The following is a 25,900-nucleotide window of genomic DNA, read 5'->3' as shown; positions in this document are numbered from 1 at the left end:
TGTGTGTTTGTTTGCATGTATATTGCATTATACATATTCTACTATTATTGTATCATATTGTGTGTCTATTTATGCAAAAGTTTAAATTGCTACTCTGTTAACATTACTGATGGTAAGTCAAAGGATTCGCAAAATTTTTAGGCTTTTGTTTTATTTTCAGGAGGAACTGTGTGCGTCTGGGGTCCAGAGATCAATAAGAGTGACTTTGACTAGTTTCCCCCCATCAGAGGAATGACTCTGTTGCCTCTATAGGGGTCCCTCTGTGAGGAGTTTGAGCAGTGTCATTGTAGTGAGCAAGAGTCACAATGCAGAAATATCTTATGCATTTGGCCAAAATTGACACTCTTTCGGAGGAGCCACAAGATTAGTTGTTGCAGGAATTGAAAGTGTTCCATTGGTGTAGTAGAACATTTGTCATGTTACAGTACTGGTACAATAGGACGAGTGACGGTGTTGGAATAGGAAGAATAGGACTTGAATGAATTATTAGGATGGAATGGAAGGAGTTATATTCCGCACTGTTTGCTGAGCTGAGAGTGTTTGATGTAGCTGAAATAGGAATTTGTTCTATTTTTTACAGTATTTACAACCCTCAACTTGATGACAGTGGCAAGGTGATAATGACCAGTGTTTTAGTGACATTGGTTAAGGGATGAATATTGGTTAAAACACTGTGGGGGAGGGGGGAAAATTCCCCTGCCCTTCGCGGAAATAGTGCTGTGGCTTCTTTTGCATCCACCTGAGACGGCACATGGAGCCGAAGTCTAACGTCGTATCTGAAAGATGACACCACCATTAGTGCATCGCCTCCTCAGGGCCACATTGGGTGTTGGTTTACATTTTGTGCTCGGGTCTCTGGAATGGAACCTGAACCCCAGCCTTCAGACTCCACAACAACAGTGTTACCAACCAAGCCATGACTGACACCTACTTGACACAATCATGTGCATGTCAATTAAGTGATAATTTGCTAGACATGTCAGCAAGAATCCTCATGATGGTCCCTTTAAGCAAGTGGCTTATTGTTCAATATTGGCAGAAATTGAATATTTTGATTCTCTTTAGATTCGGTGCTTGAGAATTCATCACACTTCACAAGACCAGCAAACTCCTTTTGAAAGGGCCTCTTCTTTGTCTATTTGTGTACAAAGGGGATGTGGCAGAAATTATGTATGGTACCTAAACTATGTTTTCTTTTTGCAGGGCTGTCCCAGCAAGCAGCAGGTATTAAGTGCCATTCGCCAGATGCAGAAACTGCTCTCTGCTCAGGAAGCCCAGTACACGCAAGGGATGCGCATGATGAAGAGAAAGCTCAGTCTCCTGCAGAACACAGTGAACAAGCAGGCTTCCAAGCACAATGGTAAGTTACACAAAACATGACCAGACATCAGAGCGAGGCAATCCTTGCTCTCTGCCTCAGGCCCTCCCCATAGGAACGTAGGAAAAGAGAGCCCCTCAAGTCTGTTCCGCCATTCAATAAGACCATGGTTTTATCTTAACTCCATTACTTGCCTTGGTTTTGTAACCCTTAATATCCTTGCCTAACAAAAATCCATTAATCTCAGTTTGAAATATTCTACTGACAAAGCCTCACCAGGTTTGTTGAGGAGGAAGTTCCAGATTCCAACTACCATTTTGTGTGAGGAAGTGTCCTGACATCACCCCTTAACAGGCCACGTTTAATTTTAAGGTTTTGCCACTTTGTTCTGGACTCCCCTACCAGAGGACATAGCTATCTCTATTTATCATATCAATTCCTTTAATCAAGTTAAACACCTCAATTAATTTTAATCTCCTGTACTGGAGGGAATACAACCTAGGGCAGAATTGTCCCAGATTCGTATCAAGTGCGGTAGCAGGCCAGAGAAAGGCCTTTTTACCCGCTGGCCGCAATGGCGGCTTTTCACGCCGTATCATCCCCTTCCCACCTCATTAATTACGCAGCCTCAGGAAACATGGCGTCTCAGTGGCGGGCGGCCTCTGATTTGCCTGCCACGCTGTTACCTCACTGCTGCCTCACACAGAGCACCATATGTAAGCTGCAGCTGTGACTGCAGCCCAGGACTGCTCCAGTGAAGACGTGGCCCCAAAAGCCAAGAAGAATGCAGACCCCAGTTAACTGACTCACGCACACACACATAGCACCCCCCCCCCCCCCCCCCCCCCCCCCCCCCCCAACCCCGCCATAGGACTGATGTTTCAAGTCGAATACCTTTTGCCAGACCTGGAAAATGTTTGAGGTGAATGGTTAAATTCAGGTACTGAGCCTGTAGTAACTATGGTTTTATTTAGTGTCTAATGTACCTTTTAGGAATAATACTTGTTAGGAAAGATCACATGTGGTCTGTAACGGATAAGAGTGTAGTGCGGAACAAAAACAGAATTACCTGGAAAAACTCAGCAGGTCTGGCAGCATCGGCAGAGAAGAAAAGAGTTGACGTTTCGAGTCCTCACGACCCTTCAACAGAACTGATTTTTCTTTACAATGAGAGGGGTGAAATATAAGCTGGTTTAAGGTGGGGGGCGGGGGGAGAGAAGTGGAGGGGGGGCGGGTGTTGTTATAGGGACAAGCAAGTAGTGATAGGAGCAGATCATCAAAAGATGTCACAGACAAAGATCTTGTTACTTTGTCACCTTTCACAGTAAAAACAAATGCAAAGTATTTGTTTAACAAGGCTGCTGTTTTCTTATCCATTAGAATCTCACCTACACTTGTCTTTAATGAGTCTCTGCACAGCTTTCTGATTCAGGATGAGAAGACTTCCAGCAAACCAAGTCCGACACCTTCAGATCATCTTTCTGTAGCAACTTCATGATACAGCCACAGTATTTCTGTAATGTTTCTAAATCTCCTTTCATAGTTTCCGGTGGTATAACTGTTTGGAATGGAATGAGGTGATTATCATTGATTAAGGAAAAATAAGCCGATTAGTGCATAACAATCACCAACTGATCCACAGCCTGTTAGACAGTACTTTGTATTCCATAATGACCCAATGTGAAGCATCTTCCTGTTTCACTCTTTGAGGAGGGAGAACATGAGCCATAAGATCATCTGGTAAAGCCACCAGATAGAGCAACAGAGGGTTAAGAAGTTGCTTGTTATAACACAGCTAATGAACAGAATTGATTAGGAGTCAGCACAAATCTTCTTACATTGGGAATTTGTTTAAATTGCGAATAGGCCAGACCAGGTAAGGCTGGCAGTTTTCCTTCCCTCAAGGGCAGCAATGAACCAGATGTGGTGTTATGATGATTCAACATCTGCATGTTCACTTTTACTGTTACTAATTGCCAATAAGTGGCTTTCAGAAAGCTATGAGTTAAAGAGAATAAGTGGCATAGCAAGCTAGACATGTGCCTTTTGCCTCCGGCATATGAATTTAAATGTCACCCAGACTGATGACCAGCCTTTCCAGTTGGTTAAGAAACACAAACAATGACAGACCAAGGGAAGAATTAACCTTGGGTCCATCCAGCCTGACCCCCACAATTGCAATTCCTTGTGTAGCACAATACATACAATCGCCACGCCCTCCTGAACCCACATGATCTCCTGAGAAAGGCAGGGAAACAGGTTTTTTTTTAAGAAAGGCAATTTAGGAAAATATTTGGGAAATTCCTCTCTGCCAGCTTGCTGAGGCAATCAAAGCTGGTCCAGAAGACCACCCTGGCCCTGAATTCATGAGAGGCAGATACATGAGGTAAGCTTAAGACCATCTCAATACAGCTCCCTTTATTTTAATTAATTCTTTAGATGTAGATGTCACTGGCAAGGCTGGCCACTTCTAGCTGCCAAGTGGTATAAGCCAACTGAGTGGCTTTCTAGGTTACCTCAGAGGACAATTAAGAATCAACCACGTTGGTGTGGGACTGGAGCCATATATAGTCTAGTCCATGCAAGGCCGGCAGCGTTCCTTTCCTAGAGGACACCAATGAACCAGATGGGCTTTTATGACAATTCAAAATCTGAATGCTCACTTTTGCTGTTACCAGCTCTTATTTCCAGATCTTATTAACTGAACTCAAATCGTCAAACGACAATAGCGGAATTTAAACTAAAGAACACAAGAAATAGGAGCAGGAGTGGATCATGTGACCCACTGAGTCTGCTTCACCATTCAATACAATCATGGCTGATCTTGGGCTTCAACTTCACTTCATTTCCCTGCCCGTTCCCCATATTCCTCGATTCCCTGAGAGACCAAAAATCCCTCTATCGTGAAGTCATAATCTCTGGATTATTCATGCAAGATAAACGAGTGATCTAATTGATGTTTTAAAAAGCTAAAGGTATTGGATTGGTTAGATACCGAGGAACAATCTAGAATAAGAGGGCATAATCTCAAAGTTTGAGCTGGGCCTATTTAGAAATGACAATTTATTCCTTCAGTAGCCCATTCAGGCCCTCGAACCTGATTTGTGTTTCAGTTCCAACCCCAATGAGCCATTTTTAATCCAGATTATTTTAGATATTTTGTTGGGTAAGGATATCTTATCAATCTCAGTCTTGAAAGCTCCTATTGACCCCTGACATCCACAATGTTTTGGGGGAGAGAGTTCCAGATATCCATCACCTTTTGTGCGAAGAAGTACTTTCTGATTTTAACCTTGAATGGCCTAGCTCCAATTTTTAAGTTTCCCTGCCAAAGGATTCTATTTGTCTCCCCTTTCAAAACGCCCTATCATTTAGGATTGCAAACAATGATTAAGTGTGTACCTGGAGGTTTCGTCACCATGACATCCCTCCACGCTGTTGCAATTAGTTGGCCAACGCATCCATCATTGTGATGCACTGCCTTCTTACGCCAGTTGGAAAGCAAAAAGACTCAAGACTGTTGGCCAAATAGCAACCCCCTCCCCACCCCCTTTCAATAGTTTATATCTGTATAGAGAAATGTTCCAAGAAAATGACAAAAATCTTTTTTAATGTCCCTATGGTTTTTCACCAGGGTTGCACACAGCAGTATCTTGGAGATTGATCTTCAATACTTGGAGACTCCGAGCTGACCCTGGAGGGGTGGCAATCCTGCTGTCATTGTAAACACATCAGTTAGATCACCTGAAGATTCTGGGTATAAGTTTCAAAGCCGTAGGCTAACCTGGCTAAGGAGTCAGCCCTGGCTCAGTGGTAGCATGTTTGTCCCTGAGCCTGAAGGGTATGTGTACAAGTCCCATTCCAGAGACTTGAGTGCATAATCTATGCTTTTACCCCAATGTAGTACTGAGGAGGTGCTGCACTGTCTGAGGTGCCATTCTTTGGACGAGATATCAAACTCAGGCACTGACAGCCCTCACAGTTGGACATAAAATATTATGTGGTGTGATATGAAGCAGAGTTCTCCCAGTGCTCTGGCCAATGTTTATTATTCAACCAACATCATTAAAGCAGATTGCCTAGTCATTTATCTCATTGTCCATTGGATCTTGCTGTGTGCAAATGAGTTGTCACAATTCCTACATCACAGCAGGGAGTAAACTGCAAAAAAAAAACCAATTAATTGGCTGTAAAGCACTTTGGGATATGGGGAGGTTGTGAATGTTGTTATTTGATGTTCTTCCTATCTCTTTCTAAGGCCATCACACTGACCAGGAACTAGCTTTCACTAACTGTGGTACCCTGTGGTTTCAACTCTTCTATGTTTTGTTTCCACAGAAACATGTCCCAAACTCCACGCGCCGAATAATGGGAAAAAATTTGGGAGCAGATACTTAGTTGGCCATGAGGTGCACTTTGCCTGCGATCCTGGGTTTGTATTGGTAGGATCAAATAGCAGGGTGTGCCTCAAAGACAAGAGTTGGAGTGGACAGCTTCCATTCTGTAAAAGTAAGTGTTCTGCACTGAGGTAAAGGGTAAATATTTGTATTGCAAGCCAGAAGCATTGCAAGATTCTACTGGTTTTAAAGCACTAAGCACTGGGGTATTCCTGATGTTCTGCTGCATCAGCAATGGAATTATATATATTATTCCTGCTCCATTACTACAATCCACAACCTCCTAGTGCAGTAATTCCTTTACAACCGCAGGGAACCTCATTTTAACACCACCCAGTTTGAAGGCTGCCTTTGAAGTAAAGTATCCCATGTTATTATACTGACTGGCAAGCATAGACCAGTTTCATAATTATAACTGCAGCTTCTGAAGTGTTCAATCTTCTTGAATTACTTTATGATATTTTGGTAAGCTCTTGCCTCCCATTACAGTGTCTCTCTTCAGTAACACCCTAATTACAGTAACCACCTTTATAACATTGTCTAGCTATTTTTTTTATCCTTTCATGGGGCAAGAGCATTGCTGACAAGACCAGCATTGCTTATCCTTTAATGCCCTTGAACTGAGTGCCTTGCTAGGCCATTTCAGAGTGCAGTTAAGAATCAACTTAGGCCAGACTAGGTAAGAATGGGAGATGTTCCTTTCCTAAAGAATGTTAGTGAACCAGATGGGTTTTTTTTTATGACAATTGATGATAGTTTCATGGTTACATTACTGAGACTAGCTTTATATTCCAGATTTTAGGAATTGAATTTAAATTCCACCAGCTGCCATGGTGGGATTTGAAATCTCTGTCACCAGAGCATTTGCCTGGGCTTCTGGATTGTTAGTCCAATGACATTACTCCTATACCACCAACTATCCTAAGGGAGCAGCAGCACAAATGCTAATATTAATGTGGGAATTGTTCCCTGTTGCACTTCTATGTACAGGAGTTGACATTGAGACATACACATGTATACACATGGGGAGATGGTGGCATACTGATAATGTCACTGGACTAGTGATCCAGAGGCCCAAACTAATCCTCTAGGGATGTGGGTTTAAATCATACCACAGCAGCTAGTGGAATTTAAATTCAATTAATAAATCTGGAATATAAAGCTAACTATCAGTAATAATGACAAGCATAGAAGGCTGTGGAGGCCAAGTCACTGAATATATTTAAGAAGGAAATGGATTTCTAGACACTAAAGGTATCAAGAGATATGGGAGAGAGCAGGAGTATAGCATTGAGATATAGTATTGAGCTATGATCATATTGAGTGGTGGAGTAGGCTTGAGGGGCCAAATGGACTATTTTCTATATGTTTCTATGACATTTTGCTATGTGTATATCCACTGCTACTCTTCCTTATACTACAACATCTAGAAGTACTGTTGTACTAGCACAACATATTAGTCATTGGCTGTATCATGCTTTGGGACACCCTGAGGTTGTGAAAGGCACTATAGAAACAACAGTTTTTTAATTGAATTACTGAGACTTCAGGGACTGGATTGCAGCAGACTCCCTTCATGCCCACACACCCCTGCCCTGAGTTACTGGTGGCACACTACCTTGTTCAACACTGTCAGTCCTAACATTGACCACAAAATCATGGTTGGCAATTTTCTCAGAGCCGATTCTGCTCCATCACCGGTAATATCATTAATGTGGGAAAGTCCTCAATCACATACGTGTAATGGAAGGAGCGGGAGCAGGCTTGACAGGTTCCTGGCCCATGTCTTAGGCTGAACCATCACCTCTTATTTCCTGTTGACTTGTTGAGCCTGCATGGGCTCTGTTGCTCATGATGTACTCCACCTAATCTCTGGGCCATCTAGAGGTGCATAACTGCCCCCCACCGTTGGTTCCACATGAGGGGAAGGTGATGGCATATTGGTATTGCCACTGGACTAGAGACCCAGAGCAATGCACTGGGGACTTGGGTTCAAATCCCACCACAGCAGATGGTGGAATTTGAATTCAATAAAAAAAAATCTGGAATTTAAGTTCAAATGATGATCATGAAACCAATGTTGTAAAAACCTTTCTGGTTCACTAATGTCCTTTAGGGAAGGAATCCTGCCATTTCTGACCTACATGTGACTCCAGACCCACAGCAATGTGGTTGACTTAAAATACCCTCTGAACTAGAGATGGGCAATAAATGCTGGCTTGGCCAGCGACACCCACATCCCATGATTGAATTTTTTAAAAAAAAATTGTGTCGGGTCCTACTTTGGGCCTACTCTTTTCAGCTGCGGTGCTGAATGAATTTTGTTGAGGACCACACATCCACCCAGCCCTGTTCGCCTATCAGCTCCTGTGCTTGCTTACCTACATTAGCTACATTTACAATTCTTGTGCTGAAGTTCAGGTCCCTCCATGGCAACTGCCTGTCTATTTCTGTAATTGCCTGCAACCTTCCTGGATCTCTGTGCTCTTCTTATCCTGACCTCTTAGAACCATAGAAAAGTCACAGCACAGAAATAGGCCATTCAGCCTATCATGCCTGTGTCAGCTGAAAAATAATTTTTTTAAAAACTAGCTGTCCCTTTTAATCCCACTTTCCAGCACCTAGTCTGAAGACTTGCAGGTTACAGCGCTTCAGGTGCAGAGCCAGGTACCTTTTTTAAATGAGTTGAGGGTTTTTGCCTCCACCACCAAACCAGGCAGTGAATTCCAAACACCCACCACCCTCTGGTGAAGAAGTTTTTTCCTCAAGTCCCTCCTAATCTTTCTACCAATCACCTTAAGTCTGTGCCCCCTTGTGATTGACTCTCCACTAGGGGAAACAGGGCATTCCTGCCTACTCTATCTAGGCCCCTCATATTCTTGTGCAACTCAATTAAGTCATCCTCAGCCTCCTCAGATCTTGTATATCCCTTTCTTCCACCATTACCAATTGCTCCTTTAGCTATCTGGCCCCTAAACAGTGGAAATGCCTCCTTTAAACCTCTCTCACCCCTCTCTCTCCTATTAACATGATACTTAAAACCGATCTCGTCATCTGCCCTGATGCCTCCTTATGTGACTCAGTGTCAAATTTTCTCCTGTGATGTGCCTTGGGGACTTTTTACTATGTTAAGGGAGCTGCATAAATGTAAGTTGTTGTTTACCAGTTCAAGGGTACAGTGCCAGCTTCAATTCTAATGGTACCCATTGCTTACACTCTCTTCCCTCAGATGTAAATGAGTGTGCCAGTAATCCTTGTCTCAATGGTGGGATCTGCGTGGATGATGTAAACCGATATGCCTGTCTCTGCCATGCTGGTTGGGCTGGCTATAACTGCCACCTTGCCTTAAACTCACGTAAGTCTTCGAGATTGTTTAACCCCGGCACAGTCCCAATCCTATGGGCTTGTGAGGAGTGAAGCTGAATGCGCTCTCTGGGCCGTAGCCCAGTGCGGTGCTGAGGGAGTGCTGCACCCTCGGAGGTGCTGTCTTTCAGCTTAAATGTTAAACTGGCACCCCATCTGTCCCCTCACCTGGATATAAAAGAAGAGCAGGGGAATTCTCTTGACCAAAACGTTTTCCTCAACCAACATCAGCAAAACCCAATGAAGGTTGTTACTTTGTGGGAGCTTGCTGTGGGCAAATTGGCTGCTGCATTTCCTACATTACAACTGGGAACTACATTTCTAAAGCACTTCATTGGATGTAAAATGGTTCAGGATTCCCTGTGGTCATGAAAGGTGCTTTAGAAATGTCAATCTTTTTTTTTCCCCTTACCCTCGGGCACTTTGCTCCTAAATCACTCCCTCTCTCTACCACTGTCTCAAGTCCAGAATATTACCATTGCCTGGATCTCAGTGGGGTGAGGGAGGCAGAATGTAAACTGAGGGGGTCTGCTCACTCCATCCCCCACCATCTCTGTGTGTCCAATCAAGCATCACATGACCAATTGGTGACTGTCCAGTGCGAAAAGGAGGTCAATCATTGGTGCATAGGAAGCTTGCTTCCCAATGATAAACCTTTCCCCTTGCTCTCTTCCAAACTTGCAGTTATTATCAGGGCCAGTTTCTCATGCCTCCTTTTAGATGCCACAGTATAGTCCGCTCTTTTGACATTGAGTTAATATAAAAATAATATGGTGATTTTTTTTTTGTTTCTGCTCCATTCACAGTGGAATATGAATCACAGCTTGGTATGAATACATAACTTGTGGGTTCTGAGAATCAGCGCTGTAAGTCGGGACATCATACAGCAGAGGGGTAATGCCACAGTCATGGCTAGATTTGTAAAGGCTCCCTGCTCTCAGAATCAATCATTGAAGGTGCAAAAAGGATTTTTTAAAATGTTGTTATGGACAGGAAAGGGTTTAATTTAAACAGACCTGATTTCTCCTCTCTCCACCCATCTGGAAACAGAAAGGTATTTTGATTTTGAGGTCCCTCTTTATAACAGTGGTGCATTAACCAACCCCTCAATTTTGGTGTGATCCAAATAATCCCACAGCAAACTCAAGATAGGGTAATCTCACAGGGCTAGTTTACTTGCACACACTCAAAACATGGGAGGGGGTTGTTGCAATGTAGTCCCTGGTGCATTCATGCAATAAAAGAGGGACAGAGAGAGAGAGATTTTGCAGGGAAAATAATTATGGTTTCATGTGAGTTCAGAATCAAAATCCAATGATGCATTCCTTCACAGAGGTTGGCAGGTTGAAGACTGATGCTGGATGATTCACTTTTCCGGTAGAGGTGACTTCCATGATAAGAGAGGTGCACAGAGATGAATTAGCCTTGTAGGCAATGGTATAGAAGTTCAGAAATCCCAGTAGAAAGACTGTGGGTTGGGGGGCAGGCTTTCAAACCTGGACCCTTTTTCTGAGCTGCTGCTTGCTAGATGGAAGATGGCAGACAGCTTTGCAGCTCCACAAGGTAATATTACAGGTTCCTTCAGCTAGGGGTCATGTCACATGACTGTCACAGCCCAAGTGGAGAGTTGGCAAAGGGTACGTATTCCTTTGTTGGGTTCCGGATATTAATGTTCCCACCACTAAGAATTACAAAGGAAGGTAGCAGGGCTGCTTGTCCTAGCAGACTAGTAGGCTCTAGTGGCCAGGCCTGGCTTATGAGATGTAGATGGCCTTTGTATAATTCCCTTTGAATTTGGTCTCTGCAGCCCACAGGATTGTTAGCATCTCTTCAGAGATAACGAGATGCAAATTTCTTCGATAGTGCTATGTTAGCTCCTATTGTTCGAAGGTCACAGCAAGACGTGGCTTCAGTCATTTTGAAAGGTCACTGTCCAGTTTTAGAAGTTTAGGAAGTAGCCACGATGATATATATATTTCCCCAGCAGCATCTGCTGGTAAATTCAGCCATGGTCCAGGTGGTAGGCCTTTTCTACCATCCTTGTGCCGCCTCATTTTAGCTGGCGTAAAAGACTCCCAAACCTTTTATTACATCCGACACCCAAAAAACACAGTTGGCAAGGAAAAATTGCGGACGATTGGGTTGTTAAGAGCTTAATAGCTTGTTAATTAATGGTTTCAAAATGGGGGACGGGCTTCCAATTTTGGCGTACCCAGGCCTTCCTCATTACCAGAGATTGGTGTGATGACGATCCGATGTCATCAAGCCGAATATTTCACCAACACGGGGTGGGTGGGCGGGGAGCCTACCCAATTTGGGAATGTAAAATCCAGCCCTATGTTGCAATAGTATGAAAGGGATGACTTGACAGGCCACTTTGGGATGACTGCTGTATGCTGTAAGGAGTTGGTTACTCAAGCAGATGGTTGATATCAATAAGAATTTAAATCACATCCATAAAACCTCAGCCTCTATTTGTAGTTGTTTCTCCTTTGCTTCCTTGAACAGATAGTTCTGGGTCTGTACCTGGGGCTCTTCTTGCCTGACTGCATGCACTTGTGAGGCTGAACCACAATATCGTTTTTCGTCTTTCAATGGCTGACCGACCTTCTCCATGTTTCCATCATTTTCTTGTTTTTTATTAAATTTAAGAAAGAAAGGAGCAGGGAAAGAGGCGGTCGGCAACCCTCCCAAGATTCACCTGCAGTCTCCAGCAATTGAAGATTAATCTCCAGGATGCTGTTGCGAGAAATAAACAGAGAAAAAAAAACAAATTATAGGGGCATTTAAAAATGGCATTCCTTTTTCCCCCATTTTCTTTGTGCATTTCTGTTTATTAGCTCTATAAGTATTGGAGGTGAGGAGAAAAGACTGTGAGACTGATGGTCAAGAATTGTTGAGGAGTCTCCAATTCATAGGAGAAGGTGGTGCACCATGAGAATGAACATGTTGGCCAACCAAGAGGGGAAGTGTGGGGCTGTTGGAGGCAAGAGACCATGTGATGAAACATCTAGGGATATATTGAACAAGAGTTAACAATGCTAACGGGAGAGGAATGGCAATAAGAGCCAAGAAGAGAGTGTAATGTGTTACGAAGGGAAAGAGGGACTTGGGAGACTTAGACAGTACATATAACAGGGTGAGTCTGTGCAAATGCGATTCATCCGAGATACACTCTGACCAGTAAATGTGAAGGTACGAGTATGGCAGGCAGGAAAAGAGCAGATCGTCCACCAACATTGTCACAACATCTATGATGGCTGAAGCATCTCGACTAGACACTTCCACAAGCTTGAGCTCAAAATCTAGGCTGGTGCTCTGGTTCAGTACTGAGGGAATGCTGCACTGTCGGAGGTGCCGTCTTATGGATGCGATGTTAAACCAAGGCCCAACTTGCCCTCTGTCCCACTGCACTATTTGAAGAAGAGCCAACCTCTCCCTGATATCTTGACCGATTATTTATTTTTTAACCAACATCACTAGAAACAGATCGCTTGGCCATTATCACGTTGATGTTTTGGGATCTTGCTGTGTGCAAATTAGCTGCCGTATTTCCTACATTGCAGGAGTGACAGCCTTTCAAAAGTACTTTATCTGCTGTGTAGTGCTTTGGGATGCCTTGAGATTGTGAAAGATGCTATTTAAATCCAAGTCTCTATCGCTTTGTCCCTCTTGCGCTCGCCCTCCCTCAGCCATGTAATTCCCTGGGAGAGACGAGAAAAGTCTCCACTTTCCCATTTGCCTCTTGGAGTTGTTAATGATGCGAGCTGCTGAAAGGAAGTGTTTAAAAGCTTGGCTTTGCCTGAAATCTCTGGAGGTTTTAAATCTAAACTAAGTGTTGTGCTTCCCATAAGTAGCTACTGCACGTAATACATTTTAGTGCCACCCTTGTGATTGACACCCAATGGTGATTGCAAACAGTTGGCAATGTTTGCCCTGTATAGGTGGTTGGCCCTGCTAAGTGCAGACAATGTAAGTGATGGGGACTGTAACATAATGTGGGGCAGAGCTGAGAGGGGAGTGACTTGAACTATCTTCATAGGTAATTGAAGGTATTTAACTCATAGTGATGTGCAATAATCATTAAACAATTGGTATAAATCAGCTAGCTTAAACCAGGCTGGAAGTCTGGCAGACGGTGCAAAATTTTGGATAGAAAATGTTGGCTCTTGCCGCTTGCTCTGTGGGAATTGGGGAAGGTTGCCAGGCTGATTTCTATTCGGGAATGCGAGTCTCGTCTAATGCTAGCTATCTCAATCATTTGGGATTGATCTCAAGGTATCTCCAGTGACAATGGGACCCCTGTTTCCTTCAAAAAAAAGAACACGCTCGCTGCTCAGGGGCAGAGATCAGTTACAACAACAAAGGATGGAACGTAGCGATTGAAAAGCACAGTGGAGAGATAAATAGCTTCCAGCCTCTCCGTCATCTCATTCTCTCATTGATCAGTCATACATTATGTGGGAGGCAGCCAGACATGGAGTTTAATCATGACTCCCAGTGACCAGGCCAGTTCTGTGAAGGTTCTGCTTCTCCAGTGATTGGAGAGACTCTGTGCACAAAAAAAAATCAGGAAAAAGAAAGACAAACAGAGCAGCTTGCATATATGTTCTGCCTTTCATGCCCTTGGGGCACTCCAAAGCACTTTACAACCAATTAAATACTTTCTAAAGCACAGTCGCTGTAATTTAAGAAAGCTGGCAGCCAATTTGAACACAGCAAAGCCCCAGAAACAGCAATAAAATAATGACTAGATCAGGTGTAACTATCGACCAGGACACCAGGGGGAACTGTCCTGCTTTTCTCCAAAAAAAAAAGCCCTAGGATCTTTTATGTTCACCTGAGAAGGCAGGCAGGGTCTTGGTTTACTGTTTCATCCAAAACATGGCACATCCAACACTCCCTCAGCATAGGACTCAGACACCAGCTCAGGTTATGTCCTTAGGCCTCTAGAGTGGGTCTTGAACCTGCAAATGTGGAAGAGAGAGTGCTACCACTGAGCCATATCTAACCATTGGTATTGTATCCTATCTGAAGTACATAGATGTCACACCTGGGACACAACCAAGTCTGTAATTTAGCTAATTGCTTCTAACACGTTGCCAGAGAGCTGTTCAGCATGCAGAATTTGTAATTTTGAAAAGTCAATTCAAATGGCTTGTGTCGCTAGGTCAGCTCCTGAGCATATACAGTGCACGGGGAGTAAGGGGGTTATCCCTCGGACATTAATGACTTGTGTGTGCCTCAGTGTCAAGTCATTTACATTGACAGTCCCCACCAAAGACTACTTTGCTTCTGGGTGGTTTGGTTATAGTTTTGTGTCAGCGTTAGCTCCTGTATGTGTAAATGAGAGAAGAGGGAACAATCTACTGCATCATGATACAATAGAGTTCATGGGTTCCTTTGTGTATGAAAAGAAGAAAAAAAAATTGCATTTATATAGTGCCTTTCACAACCTCGGGATGTCTCAAAACACTTTACAGCCAATGAAACGTAGTCTGTTGTAATGTAGGAAATACAGCTGCTGATCTGCACATGACTAACTCCCACAAACAGCAACATGATAGTTACCAGGTAAGCTGTTTTTAGTGATGCTGGTCAAGGGATGAATATTGCCAAGGACATCAGAAGAATTCCCTTGTTCTTCTTCGAATAGTGCCGTGGGATCTTTTGCGTCCGCCTGAGATTTATTTTGCCCACCCCTAGTTGCCTTTGCGAAAGTGGCAGTAAGCCATTATCTTATGTGGTTATGGTGCTTCCACAGTGCTGAGTGAAAGTTTTTGACTAAGCAACTGTGAAGGAATTGACACTTCCGTCCAAGTCTGGACAGTAACCTGGAGGAGGTGGTGTTACGAACATACAAATTAAGAGCAGGGGTAGGCCATTTGGCCCCTCGAGCCTGCTCCGCCATCTGATAAGATCATGGCTGATCTGATTGTGGCCTCAACTCCACTTTCCTGCCTACCCTCTGTAACCTATGATTCCCTTGTCAATCAAGACTCCATCTAACTCAGCCTTAAAATATTCAATGTCCCAGCCTCAACTGCTCTCTGGGAAGAGAATTCCACAGACCAATGACCCACAGAGAAAAAAATTTCTCATCTCCATCTTAAATGGGAGACGCCTTATTTTTAAGCTGAATCCCCTGGTTCTAGTCTCTCTTACAAGGGGAAACATCCTCTCAGCATCCACCTTGTCAAGTCCCCTTAGGATCTTATATGTTTCAATGAGATCACCTCTTATTCTAAACTCCAATGGATATAGACCCAATCTGTGCAACCTTTCCTCAAAAGTTAACAATCCCTTCATCCCAGGAATCAGTCGAGTGAACCTTCTCTGAACTGTTTCTAATACTTTTCTCAACTAAGGAGATAAGAACTGTTCACAGTACTCCAGATATGGTCTCACTAATGCTCTATACAATTGTAGCAAAACTCGCCTACTTTTATATTGCATTCTGCTTGCAATAAAGGCCAACATTCCATTTGTCTTCCTAATCACTTGCTGCATCTGCATATTAACTTTTTGTGATTCATGTACCAAGATACCCAGATCCCGCTGTACTGCAGAGTTTTGCAATCTCTCTCCATTTAAATAATATACTACTTTCCTATTCTTGCCAAAGTAGACGAGTTCACATTTTCCCACATTATACTCAATCTGCCTCTTTTGTGCCCATTCACTTAACCAATCTAACTCCCTTTGTAGACCCTCTTTATGTCCTCCTCACAACTTACTTTCCTATCTTTGTGTTATCAGCAAATTTAGTAACTATACATTTGATTCCTTCATCCAAGTCATTTATCTAAATATGCAATAGTTGATCCTAAAGCACTGATCCCTGTGGCACTCTGCTGGTTACAGCTTGCCAACCCAAATATGACCTATTTGTCCCTACTCTCTGCTTCCAGTTAACCAACCAATCCCCTATCCATGATGTGTTTCCATATACTTGCTGTCCTTGGCCTTCGAGGACCTAGTATTTAGGTGGTGGAAATCGCAGGTTTTGGGAGATTTTGCAGAGAAGCCTTGGCGAGTTGTTCATTGTTTCTTTCTCTCTTTTCTTACTTTTTGTCTTGCTTCTTTGGTTTGCTGTCCTGCTCGCTATCCTTCCAATTGTCACTCTAACTTTCTCACCCTCTCTTGCTATTTACTATTAGTTCTTTCCGATGAACTGGTTTTTTATTCCAGAGTTTTTGTGTTTATGTCATGTGCAAGTGTGTGTATATATACGGGTGTGCTCTTAGAAGCACCGCACTGTGTATTCACTCACAATATCATAGAAAAATGTAGCACAAAAGGAGGCCATTCAGTCCATTGTGCCAGTTGCCAAGGGTCAGATGCAATATTGTGCCAGTCACTTCTCCTGTAAGCAGCAGCATTTTTTGCAGCTAGGTTTTATTGCTAACTATGGAATAACACTCAGTAAGGTGCCAAACCTTTGAGGTGACTGGTCCAAAAGCCCACCTTGTCAGGAGGGTGTCCTGGATGTGATGCACATCTTGCTGGTGTCCACCTTCAGAGCCACTATCCAGTTGCGATGATCACTTGCCTCTTCCTCTTCCTCATTCCAGACTTCGAATGCTCAGAGGGCTGATGTCCTCTATCTCCACCAGACAAAGCTGATGATCCTCTCACATGGCTTAGTTCATCAGCCCATAGATTTGCAAATTTTTCCTTCTCAAATATTTATCCAATTCCCTTTTTGAGAATTATTCTTGAATCAGCTTTCACCACCCTTTCAGACGGTGTATTCCAGACCATAACTCACTGCGTTTGTTGAAAACAAAAGTCTCCTCATCTCCATCCTGGTTCTTTTCACAGATTTTTAAAATTTGTGGCACCTGGTTACTGATGCTCTTGACTGTGGAAACAATTTCTCCCTATATACTCTATCAAAGCCCCTCATAATTCTGAACCTTTCTTTTAAATCTCTCTTTAACCTCCTCTCCTTCACGGAGAACAATTGTATCTCCTCTAGTCTCTCCACATAACTAAAATCAGTTATCCCTGATATCATGCTGTTAAATCTCCTTCTGCACCCTCCACAAGGCCTTGGAATCCTTCTTAAAGTGTGCTGCATAGAATGGAACACAATACTCCAGCTGAGGCCTAACCAGTAATTTATAAAGGCTTAGCATCACTTCCATGCTTTTGTACGCTTGGCTGTTATTTATACAAATCTCCTCTTACTGACGACAGAGTGGACTACATCACAGAGTGACCCATCCTTCAGTCGCCAGCCACGGTGCACAGATGTCCAAGGCTCACAACATTGCAGCTGCGAGTCGGGCTTCCGCCTCAGTGGGAAGGATATTAGACAGTGTCGAGGTAAGGTGGCATCTATTGCAATTGCAACTGAAGCGCTCAACGCAACCCATTTCACAAGGCAAGAATGGTTCTTTGCGCGAATTTCAGACTGGTCACAATCATCCAGCTCACTTTTGAACTAGGCGAAAACTTGAATTTAGACAGCGCCTTCAATGTGGTAAAACAACCCAAACTGCATTGTCACAAATAATATGAAACTGAGCCACATAGGGAGATGTTAAGAATAGATGAGCAAATGCTTTATCAATGTGGTAGGTTTTAAGGGGAGACTGAGAGGTTTAAGCAGGGAGTTCCAGAGCTGAAGACACTTTCACCACTGATAGAGTGATGAAAATTAGAGATGTGCAAGAGGTCAGCATTGGAGGGGTGTAGTGATCCTAAAGGGTAGTGAGGAAGGAGGAGATTACAGATACAAGGGAGGGGCAAGGACCTGGAGGAATTTGAAAACAACACATTACCAGACCAGGATCCAATCTAGGTCAGTGAGCACAGAGGAGATGAGTGAGCAGGACTTGGCATGAGTCTGGCCTCCACTCTGAATGGTGGAGCAGACTCAAGGGGCCAAATGGCTTACTCCTGCTTCTATTTGCTGTGATCTTTGGTAAGATGCAGTTGATTGATTACTACAGAGTTATATTGATAAAGTGATGCCCACTCTTCAGTATTTTTTTACGGAATATCAGAATTCTTTGAAAAAAGACCATTTAGGCTCAAGGATTTGATCCTTTTTAAAGGTCTTTTCCACCTACCCTCCTCCATTAGGATTAGGCTATTCAGCCACTCAAGCCTACTCCACTGTTCAATTTGATCATGGCTGATCAGTATCTTAACTCCATTTACCACCTTTGCTCCATAGTCCTTAATACCCTAACTGTTGAAGGGTGGCCGAGTTGTACTATCAATGACACAGTTGATCAGCAGACACCTTTTCGGTGGAAACCTTAAGTTTATTTACAATATACTCAGCAGCAACTACACGTGTGCTTTCAACTCCAACTCTAACTCTACACTGACTGCTGGGGTAGCCCGTGCTTTTCTCCTGTTGGTTACTACAGATCATGTGATCTTGCCTAACCAGTGTTATTCTTAAAGGTACATTATATACTAAATAAAACCATAATTACTACATTAACAAAAATCTATTGATCTTGCATTTAAACTCCAATTGACCCAGTACCCACTACTGTTTGGGAGAGAGAGTTCCAGATTTCTATCTTTTAGGTGAGAAGCGGTTAACAAACGCTCTTGCGCGCTCGCTTTCTCTCGCGTGTGCTCTCTCCCCTTTCCACCCTCCTTCTAAAAATGCCCTGAATTGTTTCCTGAACTCTTCTAAGCTGTCCACATTTCATGGTCTTTCACCATGACAGGTTGCTGAAGCCCACTCTTCTATAACAGTGGCTCTTGCCTGTTCTTCCTGTTACAATCACTCCCCAAAATCTAACAAATACACTGCTCAGCAGCACACTGACAACACTCCCAGTGTTCCCCAAATGGTCGCCTGTCACTCTGTCTCTCTCTCTCTTTCAGATGTGGATGAGTGTGAGCTGTTTCAGACGGGCCGATTAGCTCGCCTCTGTGTACATTCTTGTGTGAACACACCCGGTTCATATCATTGTGCATGTCCCCCTGGATACAACTTACTGGAGGATTCACGGGCCTGTGAAGGTAAGCACACCTGATCCTCCTATCCTGCCATCTGTTTTTGTCTACATATCTCACTACTGCCTATCTTATACTCCATTATACTCGCTGTAACTCGCTACTGCTATCTCATCCTCAATGTGATTTGAGCTAGCTGTGCACTGTCATCTATTTTATCATTATTATTATCTTGCTTCTACAGATATTAATGAGTGTACAAGCAATCAACACAACTGTACCAGAGAGGAGATTTGCATTAATATACATGGTGGATTCCACTGTGTCCGCCCAGAGTGTCCGAAGTCTCGCCTCAATGCTAGCTACGTAAAAACATCACAATTGTAAGTGCTGGTGCTCATAAAAGTCTCCATTGGGTATAAAGAGGGATTGGCATCTCATTATTGTGTTTCAGTTAGCAAAACTAGATGCAAGAAAATATTGAAGTATAGGGCAGCACAGTGAGGAGCCAATTAGCTGATCCCTTGTCGCTGAGATATAAGAAATGAGAAAGCTGGACCTGCAGTCTCAAAAAATGGCGCCTGAGAGGTGATATCATCGTTGTGGGTCTTCATTTAGGTTGGTCAGGATCGATAGAGACTACTGGAGGAAAGGCTGTTGATAACCCTTATCTTTTATTAACATTCTTCTAATTATATACAGGATAAAGCTCAGCACAAGGCTTCACATAGAACTATTTCTTGTTATGCTCTGTTGTCATGTGGTCTTATATCACTGATGATGTAGACTGTCTAATTACATATTTAACATTTACACCACATCTCCCCCCAAGTCTCTGACTCTATTCAACATATTATTTACATTATCCTACATCTGCCCCCCCCGCCCCCACCCCACACCTGAAGTCTTTGCCTTCATCCTCGGTTCACAGAGGTAACCGTTGTGGTGAAATCACCACATCTCCTGGACCTTGTTCTCGGCTCCTTTGGAAGATGTATAGGATTCAAGTTCTCCTTGTTCTGTCTCAAACTCGGTAGAATAGTATGTGAATCATCAAAGACTACCAGCATGCCGTTTCAGGTCAATTTCCTGATCGTCTGGGTAACTGGTCCCTTCCATTGAACGTTGTCATCTTGTCGATACGAGTGAGCTTCTGTTTCCTCTCGCTATTCCATTTTCAGCTTCCATAAGATATGATCGCGGATGTAGTGTTTTTTTTCCAAAACACGGCCTTCGTGATTTTGGTCACAAATCTGGACTGACTCCCTTGCCTGGAGTTCTGGTAAATTATATACTCTATGGCATTGACTTTAGTTTCTGGTTTGATTTGCACAATACTCGCCCTGTGTCTCTCTCACTTTTTGCTGCCTTAAGACATGGCATAAGCATGTGTGGAAGAACAAGAAGTTGAGTCTACAGTTGTCTCCCGTTAGAAGTTCGCACGGAGCCAAACTATTCTGGCACAGTTTGGAATGGTAGCTCGATAGTGCCAAGCTGATATTATCATTTTTCTTCAAGAAAGCCTTAACTGTCCTCACTCCCCATTAGCTTACAGGTATCTGGGTGAGCTAGCCATGTGGGTCTGTGAATTGCTCAAAACATTCAACATTTATTGGCAAACTGTGAGCCATTGTCTGAAATGATTAAGTGTGGAATGCTGTGTGTGGCAAAAATTTATTTTGGTAGCATAATGACAGCTTCCGAGATGGGACTATGCAGATGCTTAACCTCAATCCATCTGGGGTAATAGTCAACAACTCTGAGGAATGTCTTCCCGACCCATTCCGAGACATTCCCACAGTCTGGGTGGAAATTAAGATACCATCAGTGGTTCTCTTTGCTCCTGGCGATGCTTTGCACAGGTGATGCAGTTTGAAATCATTTCTTTGAATGATTTTGAGACCTTTGGCTGCCAAACAAAGTTATGCGCCCTGACACTGTTCCTGGTGTAATCTCTGAAGGATCTTGAGTCTGAGGACTCCAGGTATGGCCAATCTCTCATCATAAATCAGCAAGTCATCCACAACACTGTGGTCTTTGTTGCTGAAAGCATTACTTCAGGGTGAGATTATTTTGAACGCATTCTGGCTATTCTTTGATGCAGTATTCCTGAATTTTAGTCCTTTCTTCATCTGCTTTTTGTGCCTTTCAAATTTCGTTTAGCCCCTGAGTGGCTGCTGGTAGAAATTTTGTGATCAGTGAAGTATAGGACTACACATCTTCAACAAAATTTTATGCCCTTTTGTCCAAGCTTTTCAACAGGAATACATGACAAAGCATCCGCTGTAGTTCTTTGATTTCTTTGGATGTGTGTGGCTGTTTTCAGCTTCCCAAGACCTCCAAACAAGTTTGGAGATTCTGCCTTGAATTCTTTTTCTTTTGTCTTGGCTTCCCAATTCTTCTGCTTTACAGATAAGTTTTAGATCTGTGCAAAGCTTTCAGCCTAAAAGTGAACACTCTCTCTTGGGGCAGAATTTTCTGCCTGTCGGGCAGGCGGGCTCAAACCAACCTCCGGCGGGCGGGGAGCAGATCCCCGCTGGAGAAGTGGGCCCCGCCGCCATTTTAAGGCCTGCCCAGTGTGACGTCCGGCGGGAAGCGCTATGCGCTCCCTGTGCAAGCAGGGGGTGTTTCCACAAATGCGAGAGCGTGCTCTTTTGCACATTCGCACGGAAGAGCGCACATCTCCCTGAGGCTAAGTGCTGCCTCAGGGGGATTGTTGACACTTATTTAAAATAGAACAAAAAAATCCTTAACATGTCCCCCTCGTGAATATGTCACATGAGATGGGACATGTTCATAAATTACAGTAAAACTTTATTAAACTGTTTAAAACCCTGCATGAAACCTCATCCCACCGGTGGATGAGGTTTCATGTTTTTTTTCTATTGCCCACCGGAGCTCCTGGCCTGTCCACCAACCTTAAGGTTGGTCGGGCGGGTCCTTTAATTGTTTAAATGATCCTGTCAATGGCCTCAGTTGGCCATTGCCAGGTCGGCGGGCCCGCAGCTGATTTGGCTGTGCTCCCGCCTTCCTGAAGATTTAAATGGGGCGGGGTGATGTCGGCGGTTCCTCCCGGCGTCATCCCGTGTCATTTTACGTGTCGGCGAGCAGGCCCCGCCCCCTGCTCGCCGACGGCAAAATTCTGCCCTTGATTTTTGGATCACATACAAAGTTTCTGTACTTTCCCTTTCTTTGTACTGAAGTGTAGCAGTCAATTGTCCCTTGACCTTCAGCTGAATGCCTCCTGGGCCATGGAGTTGTTTGGTTGATGGCTAGAGGAAGTCTTGCTTTAGCCGCCATTCTGTGTCTGAAGGAACTAAAACTCCTGCTCCGGTGTCTAATTTGAAGTTAATTTTATGTCCATTGACCATAATGCCTGTGCTCCAATTGTTCTCATTAGATCCTGAAGAAAGGCACTCTTATCTTTTGCATCTTCAATTTCTTGAATGCTACTTGCTTTAATTGGTTTTTCTTTAAGTTCCTGAGTTGGGAGCTTTTTGCTGCAGCATACAGCTTTAAAGTGCCCCCTCCTCGTACAGGAATGGTACTCCACATTATTTGGCAGGACATTCTTTGCACCAATGCAGCCTTTTCCCATCACAGCGAGAACACTGATTAATGGCATCTACTGCAGCTTCTTTGCTCTTTCCCTGTTTTTTGAGTAGATGCACTGCTACTTCTGTGTCCTACAACTGCACTGTCACTCGATTTTCTCCATGAAAACTCCCTGTTATCTCAAATAAATACACAATTTTTGCTTTCTCACTTCTGTCTGTCTTGTTATCTGCACAGCCTTTGATAGCATTAAATCCTCCCTCGACTGTAGAAAATCTGATAAAGTCTCCTTTAAGACTCTTCATCATTGCAATCCTGAATTGATTCATCTTTCAGGGTTCCATATTCGCAATTTTTATCTAGTCGATATAAATCATTAATGAAGGAATCTTACCTCTCTCCCAGTCTTTGGTATTTCTTTTGAACTTCATCCTTTCTATGATTATGTTCTTTCTAAGGCTGAAGTATATGTCGAAAGCTTTTGTAACGTCTTCATATGTCACCATTCCTTCTTTTATGCCCTGTCTGACCATTACCTTGTCTGTGCTACTGCCTGTGGCATAGAGAAAGGTACTGGCCTGTTCCTTGATAGGCTTCTCTGCTAGTCCCGAAGTGATTCTGTACCGAGAAAACCTATCAAGCTAGTTCTGTCACTCCTTGGCTTGATCCAGGCCTTCTACGTGGTCAAAGCATTCTGGTAAGGGTAAGATTTTCCCCTTGGCTTTTCTTCACTCTAGCCTTTTTTCGAGTTCTGTTGATGATTTTGCCATGTTGTTCTTTCCTGACAGTTGTTTTACTTGCTGCTTTGGCAGCTGCTGGGCTCCTTTTCTCTGTCCTCAGACTTGGGATTTTTCCTTGGTGCTTTTTCTGTTGTCTTTACCACTACCATCATGTGTCATCATCGTTGTGCGTCTTGGCTTAGGTTGTCCTTGGTCAGGACCGATAGAGATTGCTGGAGGCAAGGATCTTGATAAACTTTACCTTCCATTAAACATTCTTTTAACTATATACAGGACAAGGCTTAGCGTGAGGCTTCACACACAGCCATCTCTCAGTACTCTGTCATGTGTCTTTACATCACTGATGATGTAGAAAGTCTAGTTATATATTTAACATTGCCTATATTGTGGTATAAAGGGTTCATCTGGAAAGTTATCTTACTTGTTGAGTAAGATAATTTCCTGAGGTGTTGAGTTGTTTGCAAGGTGATCTTATAAATAATTAGTAAACAGTATGAGTTAGGCAAAGCTGGGTAATTACTTTCTAGTAAGTGTCCTTGTCTTGTAAAAGGGATTGAGGTTCGAACACTTGAAAGATCATTTTGGGACTGATATCAGGAGTTTGTTCTCCACACTGGTTGGCCTTGACTTTGTGTGAAGTGTAAAACGAGTGATAGCGAAACAGCAGCCCAACATCTCTAGGTTGAATTCGACAGATATATAGAGGTGGACTGAGATGTAAGATGGGTTATCGTTATGCATTTTGTACTGTTGCACAAATCAAGATCTAGCCAATTGAGTGATCATCACATAGAATGGTTCCCTGAGAGTAGTGGAGGCAGAAACCCTCGGTCACTCGACACAGTTGGAAACTGCAATGGGTTGGAGTGGGGGGAGGGGGAGAGGAAAGGAACTGAGATGAGCCAATTAGCTTACTCTATCCATAATTATTATGCAAAGATCTGGTTGCTTCTCTAAAGAGCACACCGTGTACAATAGTATAAGCTGAAATACAATGTAAACAGGATCTCATCATTCACTGTGTGTTAAAACTGACAGCCTAAATATGCAGATACTGATACACCTTAGTAGCCACCAAGACTCAGCTCAGTTTTTACTGCGGGCAACCACCAGCTCTTTCAGTAATATCCCTTCGCAATAAGATCCTGCAGGCTCACATGTCTATCCCTCTGACAAGTTCCCAACCCAATTCCTTTCTAGATTGTAGCATAATCCCTTGAGGTGCATGTGGAGGATGCTGTTGTGTTCTTACAAACTGCAGCCCAGTCTCCTGCTGTATGCATAGAGGGTGCACACCGAAAGCATTATAACCTTTCTTTGTTCCTAGCTCTGACAATTTTCCCTTTTCTCCCCAGCAAATGTGAGAGAAACCCATGTCCGATGGAAAACAAGCAGTGCGCAAATGCTGCCTACTCCATTACCTTTCATTACCTAACCTTAACCTCCAACCTGCGAACCCCAAGGGCCCTGTTCCGGATGACGAGCAGCCGATTCACGGGTGACACCATGCGCTTCAGCATCGTGGGGGGCACCGGGCGGAACCATTTCTCCATCCAGCGCTCGGACAGGCAGACAGGGGAGCTGGTGCTGGTACACCCTATCCAAGGCCCTGCCACCTTGGAGGTTGAGATGGAAATGACAGAACTCTCTGGAAAAACAGTCCTGACAAAGCACATCTCCAAGGTCATCATCTTCATCTCACAATACAACTTCTAGACAACATCCATCTTCCGGTGTGACTCCTGCTTCCGTTTTTTTTTTAAAGACAGCCAGGATAAATTGTGTGTGTAACCAATAGAGAGTTAAAGTGCTTTTAAAAACAAAACGATTAGAATATGAAGCTACACAACTAAAAACATATGCGCTACTGCTTCACCAGAAGGAAGGAAGAAGCCCACAGAGGAACAAGGCTGAAGAACTGGATAAGAGAGAGAGAGGTTGATAGTTGTAATATTTTAATGGCGGCTGAACTAACTATGTATAAGGACCCTGCATGTGCGATAAGACAGGTTCTTCACTGCTCACAAAGACCCCCTCCCCTCGGCTCAACACTAGTTATCGCTAGCTTAGTATGGCGATGTTATTAAAGTGGGTGGTATTAGCCAATGGTGTAACATCCAGAGTTATAACAGCAGCAGTTATGAGTTTCCATTCCCTTTCCTCTGTCTCCCACCCCCACCAGCCATAAGGAGATGTGTGGATGGGGCCACAGTGTGTAACTAAATAACTCCTTCAGGGTGATCAACCGTCCCCTATTTTACAGCATCGTCCTGTCATTTTCTGGATTGGTTGTTGCCATTTGTCCTGGGACTGTGATTGGAAGACTGCTGCAGAGTCCGACTCTCTCTGATTTCTGTGCTTGAACAGTGAGCACCTGCACATGTGCATTGCACTCTCCTGTTGGCCCACTCACCTGGCCACGAGGAGGAGGAGGAGAAGATGGACTGGCCAAGCTGAAGAGAGAGGGGAAGAAGAAGCAAAATTCATTTATTCAACTAATTTTTGAAACAGCTAATTCTAAACATTTAGCACTGACTTACAGAAACATAAATTTAGTTGATTCACCTTTTTACTCGCCTTGAAAATGTGGCGTTGTG

General features: G+C 43.5%; 1 protein-coding gene across 3 annotated transcripts in view; it reads left to right on the top strand.

Annotated features, from left to right (window-relative positions):
* Positions 1-25,023, top strand: part of LOC121292733 (fibulin-7-like) — a 42,460-nt gene extending 17,437 nt beyond the window's left edge. Inside the window, exons 2-8 of one of the 3 annotated variants that reach the window (XM_041215073.1) lie at positions 1,204-1,360; positions 5,657-5,827; positions 8,945-9,070; positions 17,281-17,409; positions 18,937-19,074; positions 19,253-19,391; positions 24,659-25,023. In XM_041215073.1, coding sequence (XP_041071007.1) covers positions 1,204-1,360; positions 5,657-5,827; positions 8,945-9,070; positions 17,281-17,409; positions 18,937-19,074; positions 19,253-19,391; positions 24,659-25,019 — 1,221 coding nt within the window. In that variant the 3' untranslated portion in view covers positions 25,020-25,023. The remainder of the gene's footprint in view (positions 1-1,203; positions 1,361-5,656; positions 5,828-8,944; positions 9,071-17,280; positions 17,410-18,936; positions 19,075-19,252; positions 19,392-24,658) is intronic. The other 2 variants (XM_041215074.1, XM_041215075.1) reach the window with 2 other exon arrangements.
* Positions 25,024-25,900: the final 877 nt, after the last annotated feature.

Source organism: Carcharodon carcharias, chromosome 20 (assembly GCF_017639515.1).
Source record: "Carcharodon carcharias isolate sCarCar2 chromosome 20, sCarCar2.pri, whole genome shotgun sequence".
Taxonomy (NCBI): domain Eukaryota; kingdom Metazoa; phylum Chordata; class Chondrichthyes; order Lamniformes; family Lamnidae; genus Carcharodon; species Carcharodon carcharias.
This window is presented reverse-complemented; position numbering and strand designations above follow the sequence as displayed.